Below are 22,611 nucleotides of genomic sequence, written 5' to 3' on the forward strand. Positions count from 1 at the left end.
CATGCTCCTTGGCCAGAATCGAACCCGTGATCCTTCAGTCCACAGGCCAATGCTGTATCCATTGAGCCAAACCGGCTAGGGCCAGTTAATTTTTTGACAAAAGTACAAAAGCAGTTTAAGGTGAAAAAAAAAAATGATATTGGAACATTGGTATCTACCAGGTGTACTGGTTGATAATGCGTATTTTTTCAATAGATGGAGTTACACATATGTTGATATTTATGCGATTTAATATGAATGCTATTTTGTTGTATTAATAGCAAGCTTCAAAACTTCATATGCCAAATTTGCTGAAGGTGTTAACATCATAGATATTTTTACTCTTAAAAATGTTGAATTTTGTGCCAAAAAAAGAGCACTTGCTGCAAGTTTTAATTCATTACTTTATTTTGAAGAAAAGCGCTGCTGAATACTTCGGGAAGCTTATGGTGAACATGTTCCATCTCAAGATACTTGTGAACGCCAGTTTAAATGCTTTAAAAGTGATGATTTCTATGTGAAAGACAAAGAACGGCCAGGTCAACTGAAAAATTTTGAAGACCAACAATTATAAGCATTATTGGAAGAAGATGCGTGTCAAACTCAAAAAAATAAACTTGCAGAAAGATTAAACATTGCTCAGCAAACAATTTCCAACTATTTACAAACAATGGGAAAGATTTTAAAGGAAGGAAAATGGGTGCCACATCAACTGAATGAAAGACAAATGGAAAACTGAAAAGTCATCAGTAAAATGCTGCTTCAATGGCACTAAAGAAAGTCTTTTTGCATTGAATTGTGACTGACGATGAAAAGTGGATTTATTTTGAGAATCCCAGATGCACAAAATCATGGGTTGATCCAGGTCAACCATCAACATCGACTGCAAGGCCAAATTGCTTTGGAAAGAAGACAATGCTCTGCATTTGGTGGGATCAGGAAGGTGTGGTGTAATTTGAACTTCTAAAACCAGGTGAAACTGTTAATACTGATGGCTACCAATAACAAATAATCAATTTGAACCACACTTTGATTGTGAAACGACCAGAATGTGCCAGAAGACACGGCCAAGTAATTTTGCTTCCTGATGACGCACCATCACACACTTCAGAACCAGTTAAAGACACGTTAAAAGATCTTGCCTGGGAAGTATTAACCCATCCACCGTATTCACCAGACCTTGCTCCTTCAGATGACCGCCTGTTCCGATCGATGGCACACGCATTTTTTGAGCAGCACTTCAAAACGTGCAAAGAAGTGGAAAATTGGGTCTCTGAATGGTTTGTCTCAAAACAAGAAAAGTTCCATTGGGACGGTATCCACAAGTTACCTGAAAGATGGGGGGAAATGTGTAGCTAGCGATGGGCATTACTTTGAATAAAGCACTTTTGATGTTTCTCTTGAAATTAACATGTTTTATTTGATTACAAAATCCACATTATTAACCGGTACACCTGGTAGTTAGGACCAAAATGTGTGAGGTTAGGATCCAAGTGGGTGAGGTTAGTTGGGACCCAGGTGGGTGAGGTTAGTTGGGACATAGAGGGTGTGAGTTTAGTTCAAACTCATGTGTGTGAGGTTAGTTCAGATCAAAGGGGGTGAGGTTAGTTAGTATCCAGGCGGTTGAGGTTAGTTAGGACCAGATGGGTGAGGTTAGTTAGGACCAAGGCAGGTGAGGTTAATTAGTTAGGACCTATGTGGGTGAGGTTAGTTGGGACCCAAGTGGATGAGGTTAGTTAGGACTTAGATGGGTGAGGTTATGCTTCTTAAAAATTAAAAATATATATATATATTTCTTTTAGAAATAGAGATTTAAATTTTGTCTAATAAAACCTTACATTTTCTTTAGAACCAATGTAGAGAGCTCCAAAGGTTTTGTTTTATGGAAAGGAGTATAGCACATGCTTGCACTGAAGGTCCAAGAATATTTTTGGAGCCCGGCTGGGTAGCTTCGTTGGTTAGAGCATTGTCCAGATACACCAAGGTTGCGGGTTCGATCCCTAGTCAGAGCACATACAAGAATCAACTAATGAATGCATAAATAAGTGGAACAACAAATCGATATTTCTCTCTCTCTTTCTCCTTCCCTCCCTCTGTTCCTCACTCTCTATAAAATCAACAAATAACAAAATTTAGGGAAAGCAGACTTTTATAGTTCGGTAAAGAATGTGGGCCTCACTTCAGTGCCTAACAAAGTCTTTATGACCAATGACTATCTCACCAGCAAACTATGTTATCTGATCATAGAAACATGACTTCAACACATCCATATGCGAGCTTTTCTTTATGATTCCTGGTGGGGAAGAGCTCTACTTCTGGAGGCAGACAAACCTGGGATCAAACCCCAGCCCCAACACTTGTAGCTCCCTGTCATCCTGGTTTCCTCATCCGTAGCATGGGGCTGAGAACAGTGCCGCCTCTCAGTGTTGCTGTGAGAGTGACATGATGTATGTAGTCAGCACAGTGCCTGGCCCTACAGTGGTCATGTAACTCACAGCAGATACCGGCTATTTATTACCTTCGAGTGACACCACTGGTGTATGAAGCGAAAGGAGATAGAGGCTAAGAAACTAAAAGCTACCACCATGCTGATGTGAAACATCTCAAAAGTGAGCCTCTGGAAACATACATGGCGTCATAGGCCAGACCATCTGGCACAGTTACTGGAATCCAAAGAAGATAATGCATGCGCTGGGGAAAGGAGTGCCCTCCCAGGGACCGGCAGGTCCTAGGCAAGGGGATGCTGCCATCTTGTGGTGGGAGAGGCCCGGTGCTCCTCTCCAGTTGCTGTCCCTGCCCTGGGCCACGCTGACCTTCACCTCTGATTAGATGAGAGCCCTGGGCCATTGATTTCATTGGTGCCCATTCTCCAAAATCGGAATCACCTGACCTTTTGGTTTGCCGAGAGCTGAGTTAAGGTGGCAGGCAGTGTTCTGTAGGGCAGTGGAGAACGAATCAGAGTCTTAGTGGGTTTTACATATGAAAAATCCTCAAGTGGTTCATAAAACGTGGTCTCTCATATTTCTGTGGAACACACTGTTCCCCCCACAGGGCCCCTGGATCCGCTCTGTGCCGCCTGAGCTCTGCCCGGGAGGTGACTGAGGAACACTGAATGGAAACCGCATTTCTGGACCAGATTGCCTCAGCTCCGTCCAGCCCTCCCTGTCAGGAGCCCAGAGCCGGGCAATCCTTCTGGCTGGAGACGGGGAGGGCGGGTCCTCTTTCCAGCTCCTAGAAGGCCCCTGGGCTGTGAATCTCTGTGCTCGGGAGAAGAAACCACCTGAAAACCAGGAACTACCTAACAGGCCCCAGATTCAATGTTTGTTTGCAGCTGTGATTCAAAGCACCCCGGGCCGCTCAGATACCCTGGGCTCGCTATCAAACCAAGGAGCCAGCTCCCTGCTCTTCAGGGAGAAAACTGAAGACGCTGGTGCCATTGCGGGGGCCTCTGAGAAGAGCTGGGCTTAGAGGTGTGGGCTCAGGGGAAAGCAGCCTCAGACTGAACTCGGGGCGGAGGGGCTGCGAGGCAGCGGTGTGGTGCTGGGAGGAGGAGGAGGAGGCCAGGGCCAAACAGCGCACTGACGTCGGCTCTCCTCCAGGCCTTTCCCGCAGCGAGGAGGAACCTCGGTCCCAGGCAGCCACCAGGAAAGCCAGCCTGGCCGGTAACGGGAATTCTGGGCCACAATGTGCATTTGTCAACGCTCAGAGCAGCGGCCGGTCCAAATCAGAGCTAAGGACAAGGAGGGCTACAGGGAACATAACCAGGAGCCGTTGGAAACCAGGAACCGGGCCTGTGATTTGAGGGAAAGCAATCTTTTCTTAGCCACACGCTGTCTTCGGGTTGGTTTCTTTTCGCTGGGACTCCGTTTCCTGCCATTTCCCTTTTTCTAACTCTAATTCCATTCCTTTTGGTTCTCTCTCTCTCTCTTAGACATTCTGCAATAACTAAGTAGTTCATTGGTGACTATGTGAATGCACTATTTGGAAGTATTTTTAGTCAAAACCTGTTGAGGTTAGCACCTCAGCTTTGTTTAATCTTAGACACCTGCCCTGATCTGATTTACTAAAGCCATCGATGTTAGTCATCCGGGGCCTTTGGAGTCTTAGACGTGAAGAAGCGAGGGAGGGAGGGAGGGAGGGATTGGCTTGTGCGTCAGCCTGGTGATTACAAAGCGACTTCCTGGACCGCACAGATAATTCCTCTTCCCATCCCACTGCCCCGAGCCCACAAAACAGGGTTACATGGGCTGTTTGAGGGAAGAAATGCTGGTGGAGATTGTTTAAACCACACACACAGCCCCTGAACAAGTAAGTGTACATTCTAGAAGAAGAAAAAAATGGCAATCTCGAATCGTGGCCTTTACATTTTTTTGTGTGTGTGCAGGGACAAAGGAGACATCAGATTCCTTTGAGGTGGCACTAGAAAAACTTTTCTATTTCCCGTTCCGGCCTTTCTCTCGGCCACCTGAGCTGAGCTTGGCGTCCGTGTCTTTGGGGATCCAAGTGCCAATTTCTTTCCCTCAGCGTTCGTCCAACCACATTTGGTACTTCATTTAAGAAACTCATTCCAGACGTTTATTCAGCCTGTAAAGCCTAATAGTCAGCACCCAGGGCACAGCACTGAGAGGTGTTCTGCTGTGGCAGAAGCACAATGTGCTAATTAACGAAATGTTTCGCCCCTATCTACTTCCCAGAATGCTCTAGGCCTGGCACCGGGGACCAAGGTGTGGGTTGCAGCCTAGCTGAAGGGCACTTGTTCCACTGGCCTTCCGGCAGAGCTCAGTGCGTCCTGCCAGTTTTAGTCCTGCCTGGAGATGGGGCGGCTCTTCTCACCCAGGACAGTCTGAGTGGTTTCCGTTTTCACAGACCCAGATGAAAATGAAATTTCAACAATAACTTGATTAAACCCCTAACTGGTTTGGCTCAGTGGATAGAGCACTGGCCTGCAGACTGAAAGGTCCCGGGTTCGATTCCGATCAAGGGCATGTACATTGCAGGCACATTCCCAGTAGGAGGTGTACAGGAGGCAGCTGAGCGATGTTTCTTTCTCATCGATGTTTCTAACTCTCTATCCCTCTCCCTTCCTCTCTGTAAGAAATCAATAAAATATATTTTTAAAAATAACTGTGATTAAAAACAAAGAACCAGAGAAAGTGGCCATTCAGATTCCATTTTGAGTGACACTAAAAATTTTAAAAATTTTACTATTTGTCAGATCCCAGAGTCTTAAGATCTCCAAACTGACAAGCCTATATCAATAAAATAGCATAAAATATAACATTTAAAATACGATTTTATGATATAACCATGTTGTTGCATTTGATCTTTGGTTTTACTTTGTTTTTCTTTACTGTTAGCTAGTTGCCAACTCTTCATTTTCTGAGATTTTGGTGTTAAAATGCTTTGTGAAATGGTGGTGATAATGTATTCAGTTTTAATGTCCTCAGATCTTGACAAGGTGGCACCTATGTAGGTCCCAAAAGTTTTAAAATTCACTATTTTGTAAAGTCCCTCACTTTAAAAAAATATATATTTTTTTTATTGATTTCAGAGAGAAAGACAGATAGAAACATCAATGATGAGAGGGAATCATTGATTGGCTGCCTCCTGCATGCACCCTTCTGGGGACTGAGCAGGCAACCCAGGAATGTGCCCTTGACCGGAATTGAACCTGGGACCCCTCAGTCCGCAGGCCAATGCTCTATCCACTGAGCCAAACTGGCTAAGGCATGAAGTCCCCCACTTTTAAGAAACCACATCAGAATGCTCAGTATACTACAGCCTGATTACCTCTAACTGCCCTCCCCTGCTGGACTGGCCACCCCTAACTGTCCTCCCCTGCAGGGCTGGTCTTCCCCCCCCCCCCCCCCCCCCCGCAACTGTCCTCCCTTGCAGACCATCTTGTGTCCACATGGGGCAGCCATCTTGTGTGTTGGAGTGATGGTCAATTTGTATATTACCTCTTTATTATATAGGATTCTTCATAGGTTCAACTTTAAAAAAACATTAAAATAAAAAACAACTGTGGTTTTCAAAGTTAAGGGAAGCTGTAGTCCTTGACATGTTGACTGATGAAATAGTTTCATGATTATATTTATTTATTGATTTCAGAGAGGAAGGGAGGGAGTGATAGAAACACCAATGATAAGTGTCATTGATTAGCTGCCTCCTGCACACCCACAACCCAGGCACGTGAACTATGTTTTAATTTGTTCTGCTCTTGGTGTTGATCTAAACAAAAAATATTTGGACAGTTAGATGTATTCACTTCCTTCTTGAACACTTTCTATTCTTTACAGAACTCCCAACTTCTTTTGTGCCTACCAGCCAGGCATCCTGAGGTTGCCTGGGAGACATGTTAATAGGCAGGTACTCACCTGGGAGATGTGCTAGCTCGACACACAGGCTGGGACTGTGTCTGGGAACAGTGCTTACAGCTGTCCAGGGGGGCCTTTCTCTGAAGGGCTTGGCTCCAATTCTCTCCAAACCAATCTCCCGGAAGCTGTGTGGCCCATTTTACAGGACAGCATACCAAATACACCCTCCAGTTGTGGGGAATATTTAGCGGTTCTCAGCCATCAATAGCAGGGGCCACTTTTACTGGGGGGAGGGTGGTCACAATGGCAGCCTCAGTAGGTCTGGACCAGGGAGGCTCATGAATCCTGCAATGGGGTGAGTTTTCCCCCATGAAGGACCATCCCACCCAAAAGGCCAATCAGTGTTGCCTTCCCACCTACAGACAGGAAGCTGTTGTCGCCCAATACAGAAACTTCATTTTAGATATGTGTTTTTTTCCTACTAGAAAACAGGTCAGATAATTTTAGTATGATACTTTATTAAATATCTACATTCACAAATTATTTCATTGTGAATTACCCAAGAAATACAAAATCTCTCAATGGCTTTCCCCACCTTGGTTAAGTTAAGAAACTCTTATAGGGAAACAGAGGAATTAATAAGTACTTACTGCAGGACTCACTACAGTGGACAGTTTGGAGAACAAGAAAATCTATAACTCTGAAGCCATATCTTTTTCATTTCTTCAAAATGAATACTTTAAAAATAAATCACATATTCAGACTTGTTTGGTGATGCCTAAGTTTCAGAAAGTTTGTGAAGAAATCACATAGAAAAACAGGCACTTGGATACAATCAAAAGCCCCCCCCCTTTTTTTTTTAAGTATCCTTTCACACAGTGGTTCTCAAACTCAGCATACATCAGAATTCCGGAGTCAGGGGGCGGCTTTGCTGGCCCACTCAGAGTTTCTGACAAGTTTCCAGGTGATGCTGATGGTGCCGGGCTGGGCACAGCCCTTTAAGAACTGCTGCTTTAAGATATTTTCTCCAGAACTCCAACTAACAAGCAATACCCATAGGCCTTTACTTTTCTAATAGTAAAAAAAGATTTCTAATAAATAAAAGAACATTTCACATATGGCTCCATCAAACCTTAAATTTTCAGCCTTTTGAAATGTCCTACTTAAATAGAATATATAATTTATTCATCTTGGCTCATAATAATTCCTGAGTTCAAAAAAAGCAGGACCGCAGGACAGTCCAGTACTGGGTCATCTGCGACTACATGAAAACATCCACTTACACAGGGAGCTTGCTCCGGTCTCCTCCGTGCCTCTTCCGTTGGGAAATCCAGTACGAAATGATTAAGAATGAGAACGAGACCTATCATGAATGCAGACATAAAATGTCCGTGCATTGTCATACTTAAGCTTCTGAATCAGGAACTTCTTCATCAGGGCAGCAGTAATACTCCACAAAACATATCTGTCCATCTTCATTCCGAATCATATACTGTAAGGAGAGGAACCCTCGGTTATCTGTCCGAATAGACACCTTGCACGACAGGACCAACGCCTTCGTAGACGGCTTCAGTAAAGAGATCTTGTATCTGCAGAAGAGGAAATAAACAGCTGTGATTTGGATACACGTCCAACAGTGCTCAGAACTCCAAGAACAAAGTTAGCCAGCAACTGCCATGTAGCAAATCCAATGAAATCCAATACTTAGTCAATTTGCTAATATTTTCTCTTCATTAAAAAGAATTTCATCCACTATAACCCCAAATCCCCAAGTAAATCCAGAACCTACTGTTCATTTTTTTAAAATGCTACTTTTTCCAACAGATTGAAAGTTTTAAAATTAAAAAAAAAATGTATTTAATGGAAATTTGGTATTTAACTGCATCTACATCACCATAACTGACCTGTTAACTTGGGTTTCGCTACAATTAAAGGACTCCATCAGATCAGAATCTTTGGGATAGTCGAGGTGGGAGCTCCCTGCATTCCCAAAAGTAGACAGCCTAGAGCGGAGAAGGAGAAAGCCGTGGATCGCTGGCCCAGCAGTAAGCCGCATCAGGTCCGAACACAGAAGACACTTCCTTAAGAAGCCATTCCGCTCCCACCATGGAACCACCTCCCACAGGGAGACGGAGACAGCCAGGAGCCTCCCGGCTACCCATGCCGAGAGGTCACACGGGTGAGGACCCTCTCACAGGCTCTGCTTACGTGCCTGGGATTTTAATTCACATCACTGTTCCACTAGAGTTCCACTGATTTCCCTTTTGGTTAATATTTTAACAGATCTTGAGCCAAATATTTGACTGTCTAATGCACGAGAGGGGCCTTCAGTTCTCAAGTAGATATTTAAAACCCTTTACTCATTAATATTCTGACATTATTTTTACAACAGTTTAAGTAGTACAAAGTACAACAATGAAAAGACCACTAGTTTCTCAATTAGGAGACTGAGCTACTCGTTTTGAAACCAACATTGCCTAACTATGCAGCTATGAAGATGAACTAGTGAGTTGATTTTCCTGGTCTTAAGTGTTCTGATCAATGAAAGTGTGAGAGGAGAGTAAAAGCTCGCTAGAGTTCTGAAAATTCTAGGACCCTGGATAACACTCTGTAAGTCCCGCATCCTCAGCAAATGTGTCGATAGGAAGATGGAGTAAAGGACATTAGTTGTAAGTGCACTGCCCTTTAGTACCTGAAGTAAGGCTTATCAGGAGACATGGTGATCTGTAGGACCTCACTCGTCATATCCAATTCGGAAAATGCTTCACGGAGCCCCTCTGACTGCAGAATAATCTTATTAATCACATTGGTGCTGCAGAAATCAAAATCCAGTGTCTCCTCAGGCTCCTGGGTGTTGATTTTACAGACTGTCACCACGCCTCCTTCTTCCAGAAACAGCATCAAGGGGCAACCATAACCTCGGTAACACAGCCGAAGTGCAGTTAGGTTCCCTGCAATGGAAATGCATCACACTTTGGATTTAGCTGTATTCCTTTGGGTTCAGGTTTTCGTCAAATGTCACATAAAGCTTCTCAAGAACACATTAGCCTGCCCAATTTCTAGCAGAAATGTATGTCTCTCTATAAGAAAGCATCACATCTGCCCTAATGTACATACTGTCATCAGGGAATTCCAAATCTAATTGTGAGAAAACTGGGAACAAAATGTAACTCTGAAATCCTTTCCAGCTGGGCAAAACACCTCCAAAATGCCTTACTGATCACATGTACACACAATTTCAGGAGGGAGAGTACACGGTCTGATACAGCAGAATAGACGATGCTGTTTCTTGAAGGTGCAATTTGTACAACAGTGGATTGCTGTGGTATTATTTGTACTAATGCCAGTGTATTCACTATAAGCAAGCATGTCAAACTCTCAGCTTGCGGGCCACGAGTTTGACATGCTTGGCTTTAAGGATGTCCAATCTTTTGTTTTGGGAGACATTCTTTACACTTTTCCCCAATGTTAAGATCAAATTGGGAGGAAAAGAGAGGGTGGTTAGTGGTGGTTAGGGTTTTAACTCTGAAAACCATCTGACAGGAAGAGGAGTATGACAGGACATTCTAGCTCCTCTCCCTTCCTGAAGATGGAGGGCCACAGTGAGGAGGGGGTGGGGGGAGGCAGATGCTTTTAGGAAAAACCAGCTGCATTAAAAAATGTAATTAATGCCCTAGCCAGTCTGGGCCTTGGCCTGCAGATGAAAGGGTCCTGGGTTCAATTCCGGTCAAGGGCACACTCCTAGGCTGTAGGCTCCTCTGCTGTCCCCCCCTGGTCAGGGCTCGTGTAGGGGGCAACCAACCGATGTGTTTCTCTCACATCGATATTTCTCTCTGTCTTTCCCTCTCCCTTCCACTCTCTCTAAAAATCAATGGAAAAATATCCTTGGGCGAGGATTAAAAAAAAGAAAAGAAAATGTATAACTAACAATGAAAGTACAGTATAAAATTAAAGTATATTTTCTAGAGAATAATAAGTACTTATATTCTAATAACGTTTTCTGTCTTTTTCTGGCCATTCTATGTCCAGAAAAATAGTTATTTATTATAATAATAATTAAATGGTTCACCTGGCATAGGACTTGATCCAAAAATAGATAAGCAGTCTAAAAGGACAGTTAAATTAATTCGGAAAGTAACAGGCTCTTCCTGAACTTTAAATTCTTGAAATATTCCAGCCTATGAAAAAAAGTAAACATGAAAAAATAAGTATACTTAAGAATGAGACCTCACACACATAAGGTTATAGATTTCACTTTTATGTTTTTTTTTTAAAAAAAAACCAATATTATGCTAATCCCATGAAAATAATTTCTGATTATCAATCAATACATCTTAAGCTTTTTAAACTATCATCTATTACAGTGTTTTTCAACCTTTTTTGGGCAAAGGCACACTTGTTTCATGAAAAAAATCACGAGGCACACCACCATTAGAAAATGTTAAAAAATTTAACTCTGTGCCTATATTGACTATATATAAAGTAATTCTCTTGAATAGGAATCAAATAAACACAAAGAAAGTATTTTATAATTACTTTATTATGAAATATTAAGTAAACAAAATAGTGAAAAATTATAAAATTCTTGTCTTGTCTGCACCTACGGCACACCAGGCAACATCTCGCGGCACACTAGTGTGCCGCAGAACAGCAGTTGAAAAACGCTGATCTATTAGAATAACACTAGTCAAGTCCTAGCTGATTTGGCTCAGTGGATAGAGCATGGGCCTGTAGACTGAAGGGTCCCGGTTTGTTCCAGTCAAGGGCATATATCTGGGTTTTGGGCTGAATCCCCAGCAGGGGGCATGCAGGAGGCAGCTGATCAATAATTCTCATCACTGATGTTTCTATCTCTCCCTTTTTCTCTGAAATCAATAAAATATGTATTTTTTAAAAAGAATAACACTAGTTAATAGCTAATGGTATAATGGGAATTTAGGTTCATGCACAACTTTATGTAAGGCTTTTCATCTAGTTTCTTGGATCTAAACTATTCCCAACTCTTTCCCCCCCGCTCCCCCCATTCTCCAGTCTCCTTTTTGGAGCCATCAATGCAGCTGAGGTCACCTGGAAAATTGCCAAACAATTTGATAATGCCTGAGTGACAGTTCTCAATTTCTTCTGAGAATAAGAACCATGTCTCATTTATCCCTGAAGTCATACTATGCACTTAGATGTTCAAAAACATGCTGAACTAAATCTGAAATTTGAACCATACAGATGTAACTTTGTAAGAACAAATACATTACATTATAACCAATAGAGGGGAAACTGTTTTCTAATAAGGGAGGTTGCAGTAAAGAGCACACACTCTGAAAACAAATGTTCTCATCCTAACTCAGCCACTTGCAAGCTATGGTGCTGCTGGCCAATCACTTAAGCTGTGCCTCAGTTTCCACATACATGAAATGGGAATAGCAGCCTATCTCATAGGACAGTGGTTCTCAGTCTAATGCCGTGACCCTGCAATACGGTTCCTTATGTTGTGGTGACCCTTGACCATAAAATTATTTTCGTTGCTACTTCATAGCTGTAATTTTGCTACTGTTAATGAATCATAATGTAAATATTTGTGTTTTCTGATGGTCTTAGGTGACCCTGCTAGCCATGTGTTGCGACCCACAGGTTAAGAACCGCTGCTGTAGAGCCTAAGAGCATTGGAAAACACAGGTATTTACATTACGATTCATAACAGTAGCAAAATTAGAGTTACAAAGTAGCAACGAAAATAATTTTATGGTTGGGGATCACCACAACATGAGGAACCGTATTAAAGGTACGGCATTAGAGAGGTTGAAAACCACAGTCATAGGTCTATTGTGAGGATTAGATGAGTTTAACTACATAAAACACTCACAAGAGTGCTTGGACTCTTAGGCTTTGGGACATTTTTAGTTTTAACCATGCTCTCTCTAAAACACGGGGAAAGAATTTGTTATGGGGGGGGGGGACAAAACAAAAAACGAAAAGCAAACGACCTGTCGTTCTCTAACTTACATGACGCCTACTAAAGCCTTGGATCTCATTACACTGGGTGCGGAGTGAATGTCTAACGGACCCACCTGGATAAAAGCATTCGCTTGCACACACTTGGCATTCTCCACCGTCACCTTGATCCCATTCTTGGTGGCGAAGCAGGTGGCGTGCTCCCGGAAGTGGATGGCCTTGAGCACGGTGGACAGGTTCCGCACGTTGTCCAGGCTGGCCACCAGGCTGTAGTCGCTCTCGTCCGGGGCCCGCTGGCTGACGAGGGGCATGGTCCGCGGCGGGGGGCGCGCACCCCTGGGGAGACCCAGCGAGACCTGTCACCGCCGCGGGCCCCCCGCCCCGGCCTGCCTGCGAGGCCTGCACCCCACCTCGGCCTCCCATCCGCCCCTGAGACTCTGGGGCACGACGGGCGGCTCCCTGGTCTCTGGGAAGGGAACAGTAATTCATGGAAAGTGGTGCATCCTGAAACTAGGTCACCAGTAAGTAACAGTGCTGACGGCCAGCTTCGCCACGTCAAACGGGGGGCCAAGGATCCCCCCGATTTCTCCGAAGACCCACTTCGATCCCCAGCCCGCAGCGCCGGGGGTCAGAGCGGGAAGCGGGGCATCTGTTTGCTGGCCCCGGGATCGCGGGCCCCAGGCGCGGAAACCGTACCTTCGCGGCGGGGTCCGGACGCCGGGGAGCCTCCCCCAGCCAGGTCACCGGGCAGATGAGGCGCAGCTCCCGGGAAAACCGGGAGGACGCGGACCAGCTCCCGCCACTGCTTTCAGATCGCCGGGACCGCCTCGGCCACCGTCACCATAGAGCTAGGCGAGGCCTAGAGAGGCGACCGGAAGGAGGCACCCTAGGCCGGCGGAGGACCCAGAGCGCAGCGCGCGGGACCATAGAGACGGGAAGTGGGAGCGAGAGGCCGCGCCGGAAGGAAGAAGACCCGGCGCGGAGGCGGCGCGGCAAGATGGCGGCCACCAAGAGGAAGCGGCGTGGAGGCCTGGCGGGCCCGGCGAAGAGGCCGAGGAAGAGCGAGAAGGATGCCAGGCCTGCAGCGAAGCAGCGCGACCAGGCCGAGGAGGCGGAGGAAGAGGACAGGAACCGCATCCCAGGCCCCGTGTGCAAGGTAGAGGGCTGCTCCCGGTTCCCCCGCGGCCGGCGTCCTGCGCCTTCCCCGGGGCCGCCTACCGAACCGCGGGTTCCCCAGTCGCTGTGTCCGGGCGGACCGGCCCCCGCGTTCACATCTCACCCCCGGGCAGGAGGCTGCCCCGGGAGGCGCCCGGCCGAGCGGCTGTGCCGCCTCCAGCGCTCTTCCCGGGCCGCGGGAAGCCGACCCCGGGAGACCCGGCGCAGTTCTGGTTTCTCGTCCCCGCCTTCCTTAGAGGGATTTCCAGGTGTTGGCTGTGTCCCTTAACATCATCGGTCTCCCCAGGTTCCGCCGTAGCCAACTGCGGGGCGCCTCCAGCAAGCACTGCCCTTGGGACTGGGACTTAGGGTTGTTTTTTTTGTTTGTTTGTTTTGTTTTTCCTAAATCCTCACCCGAGGATGTTTCTGTTGGTTTGTAAGCGGGGAGAGAAACATCCATGTGAGGGAAACACCCGTTGCCTCCTTACGGATCCCCATCTGGAGTGGAGCCCCCGGCCCGCGCTGACCCGTCTGGTTCCTTAACTCCGCGGGGGCAGCTAACGGGCGCGGGCTGTGGGTTTCACTGGCGTTCAGCAGCTACGGTGTCAGGCATTCTACGGAGTCAGGTTTTTCCCGGCCTTGGGATTGCAGAGCGAGATCGCGACCTCTTCCTTTTTCCTGAAATGTGGGGGTTTAGAAGCAAACCCAAGGAAGAATTCATACACGTTGGTGGTTTTTATTCAAAAGGAAGTGAACAGCTAGATCGAATACTGTGCAGACAAGAAGTGCTTTTGATTTATTAATCCCTGTGTCCCCGGCTTAGCATATGCTCTGTGCCTGTAAGTGATGAAAATATGGCCCTGTGTGGTGTAGGGGCAAGCACTAGGAAGGGGCTTAGCTCCGAGGAATGAAAGATGACTTTAAATTCTAGCCTTGTTATTAACAGTGAGATTGTGGGCTTTTCCTCATCTGCATATTCAGAGGAAGGAAACGTGATCGCCTCTTTGTGAAGAATGTAGTCTATTTTCAGTCAATGTTAGTGCTCTCGTTCTTCCTTAAGGACCAAGAAAGAATATGATAGTAACAGTGATCTGATACGAAATCTGGTATCAGCAAGTCTTGATATGAAAAATGCTATTGAAGATAGAGATTACTTTTCCCGGAGGATAATAGGGTAAGGGATCATAAAGGGACTATTTAGCCTCCGAGCTGGATCTCAAAGTAAGGGCAGAATTTTGATATTCAGAAATGAGAAGAAACTGACCAGAGGGGTTGAAGTATGAGAAATGCTGAGAGTTAAAGCAACTAAACCAGGTGCTCTTATTCTCAGGAGCTCACATCTCCTGAACTGTAAGGGCCCCAGGGGACTTGATCCAGGGGAGCAGTGGGCAGCAACAGCTCCTCCCAGGCTAACCCCTGAACCTGTCTCAAGGCCCCTTTTTCTCTGACTTGCTGTGAGCTCACAGCCCCACCTCGGCTCATACTTTCCCCAAAATGTTTCTCCAGAGCCGAAGCGTTTCCACCTGTTCTGTCTCCCATTCCGTCGTCTGCCTTAAGCCCTTCTTTTCCTCCACAGCTTTAATAAACGTGCTCTAAAAGAATAAAAATAAAACAAGGTAGAACCCTATTGGCTAAAGTGAAGGGTAGATTTAGGACAATAGGAGGGGGAAATATAAATGGAGCATCGTCCCGACCCCAAAGGGGTGGCGGCTCCACTCCAAATGGGGATCTGTAAGGGAGGCAACGGGTGTTTCCCTCACATGGATGTTTCTCTCCCCCCCTATTGGTAAAGCTATGTCATGTTTGGACTTTGTCTAGAAAAACCTAGGAGGTAGGATGTGGTTGGAACTGAGCTTGAAGGTTGAGCTGCTGCTAGTCAGCCATGTCTGTTGGAGGGGCTCCTGGTCGGGAAGGCTGGCCATTTAGGGATTGGCAGTAAGAATAGAATTATGAGGATCTGAAGGAGTGCAGTGGGTGTAGGAAAGGATCGAGAGCTGTTACAAAGGACAGTGACAGCACTTAGCAGTGCTTGTGATGTGAAAGAATAAGGGCCAGGAAGATTCAGAGCCTGGGGGACTGAAATGGTGGTGACCGCATCAGAAAAAGAAATAACACGGGAATTGGCCAGACCTGTGATTTAGTATTCTAGAATGGAATTTGAGATTAGTAGAACTGGACAGTTCTTTACCGTTTTTGAAGAGTTGACCCTTCATGCTATGGGAATGACTATGAGAACTCTCCCGGAGAGACAGAAGTAAAAGAGGCTAAGGAAGAATCTTTAGTTAGGAGGAGGGATTGGAGACACTGAAGGAAAACCACAAGGAAAGGCAGCCAAGCAGGGGATTTCTGGGTGGCAGTTAGGTCTGAATACTGCTGAGAGATTGACAAAGTTTTGGTCAGGATTGTTTGGCTTGCTACTTGGAAGCTGTTGTCTTTGTAAACAAACGAGGTAGGTTCACTCAGATTTAAGAATCATTTAACATTTTATTTTTCTTTAGGGCAAGTGGAAAAATAAGGAACGGATTCTCATCTTTTCTTCCAGAGGAATAAATTTCAGAACAAGACATTTAATGCAAGACTTAAGAATGCTGATGCCTCATTCTAAAGCAGGTGCCTTTGTGTCATACTTGCAATTTTATGTTTATAAATGTGCATATTAATATATTTCCAGTTCAAGTCACACATCAGTTTTTCAATCTTGTGAGATAAAGAATCAGTACTCTTGAAAAATGTATCTTTTTCAGTGCCGAGATTTTTCCAGTTAACATTTTGCCAGAAATTCTTTGCAAACTTTGTTGAACACTAAGGCCCAATGCATGAAATATGTGCAAGGGCCTTGGCTCTGGCTCCCTCCCATTATGGTTTTGTTCGGAAGGAAGGACATTTGGTCAAATTAGCATATTGCACTTTTATTATTATAGATTCTCTTCACTTTCTTAAACAAATATCCTGATTCCTGGAACATTGTGAAGGTCCAGAAGAAATGCCTCCATAGTAATGCTCTTAGCCATCCTGGTTTGTCATTTTAAATGACTCAGGACTGCTTTCTGCATTAAATTACAAACAACTGTCCTCATTTAAAGAAGAATGGACCTGAAGCAGGATTTCAGGCACCTTTAGGTGTCACTCAAACCCCCTTCTCACTGCCCAGCTAATCTTTTTAGCACTGAGGTATCTTACAGGCAGCTGAAGAACAGCTACTTTTAAGTTTGGAACTGTTGCCAGTGCCACCATTGAGCTGTTTCTGTGTCTGTGTTGATTCTAGATAATAACTTAAGTCTTTCTTTAAATCAGTGTTTCTTGAACTTGAACTCGGGTCTGCTGCTACATCTTCAGATCTCTGAAACTAATAAGAGAAATTTTTAATTTGTATCAGTTTTCTTTTTTCCTGTGATAATATGAAATCATTTTGTTTTATTAGTTTCCTTTAGCAACTGTGATTCGTATTTAAAAGAAATTTTCATTACTTCAAGTTTTAGTTTGAGTTTTTCATAACTGGAGTCCTAAAACATGGTGTTCAGTTGTGAGAATTTTTTTACTTTTGAAAGGGATTCACAGAATACATAAAGTCTAGGAAACTGCTTAGATCTTTGTTTATAATTCTCGAGGACTACTTTTAATTACTTTTTTTTAAGAGAGAAACATTGCTGTGAGAGGAAAACATCAGTTGTTTGCCTCCTGCGAGGGCCCTGAGCCGGAGTCAGACACATTACCCGTTGGCGCACAGGATGGCATTCCAACCAACCAGCCAGCCACCTGGCCAGGGCTCAGTGCTCATTTTCACCTTTAAAAAGAATCAAGATTTCCAAGAGGTTGTGTTTTCAGATCTAATCATTTTGAATATTGATAACATTGCATTAAAAGCATGTGTGATTTGATTGAAGGTGCTTAGGAATCTTGTATTTACTTGTTTTTTTTCTTTTTTTTCCTTACAGATACTAAAATGGATCGCAAAGATAAGTTATTTGTGATTAATGAGGTAATTTTAGAAAGTAATTAAAGTATTCTGGGAACACTATATTTAGGAAGTCAATTATTCAATGACTTTCACATTGCTTTATAGAAGATACTCAGATTTTATTAAATCTTCAGTAATCTACCTTCTACATTGTTATAGTGCTCACTGTCTATGTCTTATAGTTTAGTGCTTCTGTATTATTCTTAATCGTTCTATTTATCTTGTTTCAACACCATGTTGATATTTCATGAGGACAAGGACTCTAGCTCATTCTTTTTTCCTCATGTTTAGAATAGTGAGAAGTGCATTCTTGGGTACACAGAATTATTCAACATGTATAAGATAAAAGTATTTTTAAAACCCCACATTGTAGAAAGCGTTTTGCCAGTATTAAGTAAAATGATGTATGTCATACTTGCTCTTAAGATACTGCAAAGTAGTAATGAGGTTAAATTTTCAAAGTTGTTGAAGAGACTAACCTTACATTTAAAGCAGATTTTTAAAAACGTAGAAGAATTTTTAAAAGATACTTTTCTTCAGCAGTTAGGCTTTTAAGCCATTCAGCACACATTTTTGAACCTGTGCTAGATCATGACATTGGGCGCTGTGGAAACTTCTACAGAGCAGCCCCATGCCACCGGGGAGCTTGCCTGCTCCGGGGGCAGCCGGCCAGCACAGCCTAACATAGCAGTGGACACAGGAGGAGAAAGCAGGCCCACAGCTGAGGTGGACTGGGAAATGGTCAGCGTAGTGTGGCCGTGTTCATTCCACGCCAGAAAGGAAAGCTTTGGACCTATGAACTTTAAAGTTGTTAGGTTTAAAGTTTAGAGTTTATGAATACTACATCAGGTAGTTTATGAATTACTACAATACTACAGGACTTTATTCCGGTATTGCTTTTGTATATTTCTCAAGTGTGACTGTAAACCTTCAAGATGTTGAAGTTTAATTCAACTTAAAATAGGTTTTGTTCACTTGGGTTTTTCACTAATCCCTGAGTGATTTTATAGAACTGAACCACAGAAATGATAGTATAAATGAAGAAAAAAAGCCTAAGTTTCTTGATCTTAAAATTTAATAAAACGAAAGTTAAAAATCAGAATAACCATTATAAAGGATGAGTTTGGTTCTGTCAGGGCTGTATTTTCCTGAGTAGTGAGGCTCATAGCGTGCAGTCTCCCAGGGGCATCTGTTCCAGTCTTTGTAGCTTGTACATGAGCTGGTCAGAAGAGGTTCCCAGCAGTCAGAATGAGGCCAGGTTACTTTAAAAGCTGGGCCAGAAGAGATGTTTATGCCAGGACAGGCAGAGAGTCTAGTTTACCTTGGGCAGAATACCTAAAGGGAATTGGAAAGGTTTCTTTTTATGAATAAATACAGTCACTAGATTTAGACCCTAGCTCATTAATTTGCTTAAGTTTTTTTTAAAGAATATTGCTATTAACTGCATCGAGATGCTTTAGATTTCATTTTATCTACTTCATTTCTTTATACTTTGCTCCATTTAGGTTTGTGAAATGAAAAACTGCAATAAATGTATCTATTTTGAAGCTAAGAAGAAACAAGATCTCTATATGTGGTAAGAGAATGTAGTAAGAAAGATTGGTGTGGAACTTGTTCTTTTAAATGATTCCTTGTACCTCTTCAGTCTTTTTTTTTTTTTCTTTTTTTTTTCCCCCAAGACTGGGCCAGGGGATGAAGTGAACTCAGTTGATTTCACAAAAGTTGTGAAAACTTAAAAAAAAAAAAAAAAAAGAATGTTACCCTGTTTCCCTGAAAATAAGACAGTGTCTTATATTAATTTTTGCTCCCAAAGATGCACTAGGTCTTATTTTCAGGGGATGTCTTATTTTTCCATGAAGAAGAATACGGTACACATTTATTGTTAAATGAAAATAAAGGAAATTTATTACCTGTATACAGTACGGTAGTTGTCCACACAAACCAGACAAACTGTGAATCCTACAGTATCAAGAATTTACTCATTTACTCAATGACAATCATGTCATCATCTTCTGGAACATCATCATAACCATCCAATTCCTGAATTTCCTGGTGAATTTCTTGTGACTCCATTTCTTTCACAATCAGTGGACCAAATCTCTCATGTTTAGCCTAGGGGGGGGCCTTATTTTTGGGGGGATGTCTTATATTTCACTCAGAAGGAAACCTGTAAGTAGGTCTTATTTTCGGAGGATGTCTTATTTTCGGGGAAACACTGTATGAACACATTATAGTATCTTTTTAACTATAAATACAAAGTAAGCATTTGCTACATTCTAAATTCTAAAAGGCTTCCTTCCTATTTTTCAGGCTTTCAAATTCACCTCATGGACCATCTGCTAAATTCCTAGTTCAAAATAGTAAGTTGACTCAGTTTAAAGTTTTATGAGAACATTGCAAACCTTTTGGAATAATTGTGCCAAAATTATGACTATTTTTCTTGTTAACATAATTTTTCCAGTTCATACCCTCGCTGAGCTAAAGATGACCGGAAACTGTTTGAAAGGTTCTCGGCCCCTTTTGTCCTTTGACCCTGTAAGTTTGCAGTTAGCGTAAGAAGTCTAACTTCACTCTGCGTGGCGGTTTCTTGAGGATATAGCTTGTTGGATAAGTCAGTTTAGTGAACAACCGTTTTAAACAAAGCACTTTGCTGTTGACAATTAATACTCTCACTTTATTTTTATAGGCTTTTGATGAATTACCACATTATGCTTTGTTAAAAGAACTCTTAATTCAGGTAAATAGAAAGTACTTTTGGTGATATTTTATAAATCCGTAACTTCCTTTGGGCTTTTTCTTAACTCAGCGATCTAAAACTAAAGTGGGTTGAATCGTAGAATAAGGCACTAACATATTCTTTCCCCCCCCCTAGATCTTTAGTACACCACGCTACCATCCTAAAAGCCAACCGTTCGTGGACCACGTGTTTACTTTCACTGTTTTGGATAATAGGATATGGTTTCGGAACTTTCAGGTTAGCTTTAATTAATTTTTATATTTTGAAATAAATTAGGACAAACAATACCACTACATATTGACCATTTATTTCGTGTTTTTTTGTTTTGTTTTGTTTTCTTAAAAGATAGTTTGAAGATCCACGAAGCAGTGGAGTTCTAAATTTGTGCTAGGTGCTGTAAAGGACACAGTAAAATGTAGGCGAAGTTAGACTCTCCCTGGGGTAGGGTTAAGACTTAGAAAAGCAGTCTCTATAGAAGGCATTTAATGAGCACTATTAGGTGAGTCACAGTGACTCATTCAGGAGGAGAGGTGATTCTGAAAGTCTTGAAGGAGGAATTTGGCAGAATAATAATAAACCTGCAGAGAGGCGGGCAGTGGAAAAACATCGCAAGTTTCAGGCAGTGTGTGAAGCAGACTGGGCTCTTCATGGGCTGTTATATCAGGAGCTCAATATATTCCCTTCTTCACCTCTGAGGGCAGACAGTCTGAACCATTATACAGTGTTAATATTTGTAGTTCAGAAGTGGCCTTAATCAGTCATTCAAAAGTAAATTTGACCCTGTACTATACTTCTATATACCTTTAACTTCATTTGATTAGGTTTACAAAAACCGTTTAGGGATTGATTTACATTTTTAAAGGGTCCCCTGTAGTATACTTCAATACATTTTGTTACAGTAATTGCAGTTTTACAAACATTTAACCAGAGGTTTTCAAGGATCCATGCATTGTGAGAAGCAGGATATGAACCAAACTTAAGTTACTCGTTTTTAAAAGAGTACTTAAAAGCCTTTATATTTTCTCCTGATAACTACTTGTAACTAATATATTTCAGGAAATGCTGATGTTTTGGCATTTGCCAGGTTTAACCTCTACCTTATTTTTATTTTCAGTTTTTTTAGGCACATTTATAGTGAGGTTATAGCCAGTATACCTTTTAGGAAGACTGTACCCAAACCTAAATGAAATGTTTTCTTTTTATTAAAGATCATAGAGGAAGATGCTGCTCTTGTAGAAATAGGACCTCGCTTCGTCTTAAATCTCATAAAGATTTTCCAGGGAAGTTTTGGAGGACCAACTTTATATGAAAATCCTCACTACCAGTCCCCGAACATGGTAAGCTGTTTTTGTGTAGTGGTCTTCCGTGTTCCAAAACTCTGGCCAAGAGAATTTCGTCAGGTCACTACTATTCTGTTAACTGCGAAACTCACTTTGGGTTTTGGTGCAGGCAGTCTTGCAAATTACTTTTTTATTTTTATATTTTATTTTAAATTGCTCCTGAATTTAAGGGAAATAGGTTCCTAAGTTTATGTTCTTGACACCATATGTAAAATGTTTATTCATATTTCGAAAACATCTAATGTGTTTTTTATTTTTTTGTAGCATCGACGTGTTATACGATCCATCACAGCTGCAAAATATAAGGAGAAACAGCAAGTTAAAGAGGCACAAAAACTGAGAAAGAAAGAACCAAAGACTGTTCTTCCACATGACCCCACTGCAGATGTTTTTGTTATACCAGCTGAGGAAAAGCCCATAGAAATACAGTGGGTAAAACCAGAGCCAAAAGTTGATTTGAAAGCAAGAAAGAAGAGGGTTTACAAAAGACAAAGAAAAATGAAACAGAAGGTGAACAGTGGAAATACAAAATGAATCAATGGATAACTAATTTTTCAGTTATTTTATATTTATTTTGTATTCAATGTGTAAATATTTTTATTCAGGACTATCTTACATCTAATTAGTGTGGCATTTAAAAGAAAAAATTAAAATTTTGTGGCTTCAGTATCTGTTTTTCTAAATAAAATATCCCTAGAACTCAAATTTCTTTCTTTTTTTTTTATTTTATTATTTTTTTATTATTTTTTAAAAAATAAATTTTTTTTATTTTTTTTTAGAACTCAAATTTCTGTTCAAAGGTTATTTGCTATTATTAAAAATTTAGAGCACTTAAGAGTTAGGCCTGTCCTCTTAGATTAAAACTTTTTTTTGTTTTGTTTGTTTAGCAAAGCTAGGTTGTAAACAAATTTATTGGGTTACTAGTAAACATAGCATTAGGCACTTTGAGAGTAGTTTCCGATGGGGGGGTAGGGGTTGACTGGGAGGAAAGAAAGCATCTTATTAGGTTTGAGTCCCTGAGTCACCAATTAATGAGCCCTTGGACAAGCCAACCTCTGTTCTTGTTTTCTCATTTCGAAAAGGTACAACAAAAATGCTTAGGTTTTGAGAATCGAATTAATACTTTGAAAGCATTTTGTAAGTTAAATTTTAGAAGCAGTGGGTATAAATTACTTATTG

At 42.4% G+C, this 22,611-nt stretch overlaps 2 protein-coding genes across 2 annotated transcripts; one reads left to right on the forward strand and one right to left on the reverse strand.

Moving 5' to 3' along the window:
- Positions 1-6,778: 6,778 nt before the first annotated feature.
- Positions 6,779-13,093, reverse strand: RAD1 (RAD1 checkpoint DNA exonuclease). Its single transcript, XM_084881920.1, has 6 exons — positions 12,939-13,093; positions 12,359-12,578; positions 10,366-10,474; positions 8,989-9,247; positions 8,201-8,299; positions 6,779-7,885 (listed from the first exon to the last, which is right to left on the reverse strand). The coding sequence occupies exons 2-6, from the start codon at positions 12,551-12,553 to the stop codon at positions 7,702-7,704; spliced, it is 846 nt and encodes a 281-aa protein (XP_084738046.1). The 5' UTR covers positions 12,554-12,578; positions 12,939-13,093; the 3' UTR covers positions 6,779-7,701.
- An 81-nt stretch (positions 13,094-13,174) lies between these two features.
- BRIX1 (biogenesis of ribosomes BRX1) lies at positions 13,175-22,137 on the forward strand. The gene is made up of 10 exons (XM_084881914.1): positions 13,175-13,398; positions 15,896-16,007; positions 17,333-17,376; positions 18,861-18,931; positions 19,666-19,715; positions 19,817-19,890; positions 20,042-20,092; positions 20,228-20,329; positions 21,301-21,429; positions 21,697-22,137. The coding sequence occupies exons 1-10, from the start codon at positions 13,240-13,242 to the stop codon at positions 21,964-21,966; spliced, it is 1,062 nt and encodes a 353-aa protein (XP_084738040.1). The 5' UTR covers positions 13,175-13,239; the 3' UTR covers positions 21,967-22,137.
- Positions 22,138-22,611: the final 474 nt, after the last annotated feature.

The sequence above is a fragment of the Pipistrellus hanaki genome, assembly GCF_964339955.1.
Source record: "Pipistrellus hanaki genome assembly, chromosome: 4".
In the NCBI taxonomy this organism is placed as follows: Eukaryota; Metazoa; Chordata; class Mammalia; order Chiroptera; family Vespertilionidae; genus Pipistrellus; species Pipistrellus hanaki.

Coding starts and splice junctions, on each gene's coding strand:
- RAD1 (XM_084881920.1), bottom strand. CDS start 12,553: ATGCCCCTCGTCAGCCAGCGGGCCCCGGACGAGAGCGACTACAGCCTG. Junction 10,475..12,358: donor AAGCGAATGCTTTTATCCAG/GTGGGTCCGTTA, acceptor TTTTTTTCATAG/GCTGGAATATTTCAAGAATT. Junction 7,886..8,200: donor AGCGAAACCCAAGTTAACAG/GTCAGTTATGGT, acceptor CCTCTTCTGCAG/ATACAAGATCTCTTTACTGA.
- BRIX1 (XM_084881914.1), top strand. CDS start 13,240: ATGGCGGCCACCAAGAGGAAGCGGCGTGGAGGCCTGGCGGGCCCGGCG. Junction 13,399..15,895: donor TCCCAGGCCCCGTGTGCAAG/GTAGAGGGCTGC, acceptor ATTTTTCTTTAG/GGCAAGTGGAAAAATAAGGA. Junction 18,932..19,665: donor AAACAAGATCTCTATATGTG/GTAAGAGAATGT, acceptor CCTATTTTTCAG/GCTTTCAAATTCACCTCATG.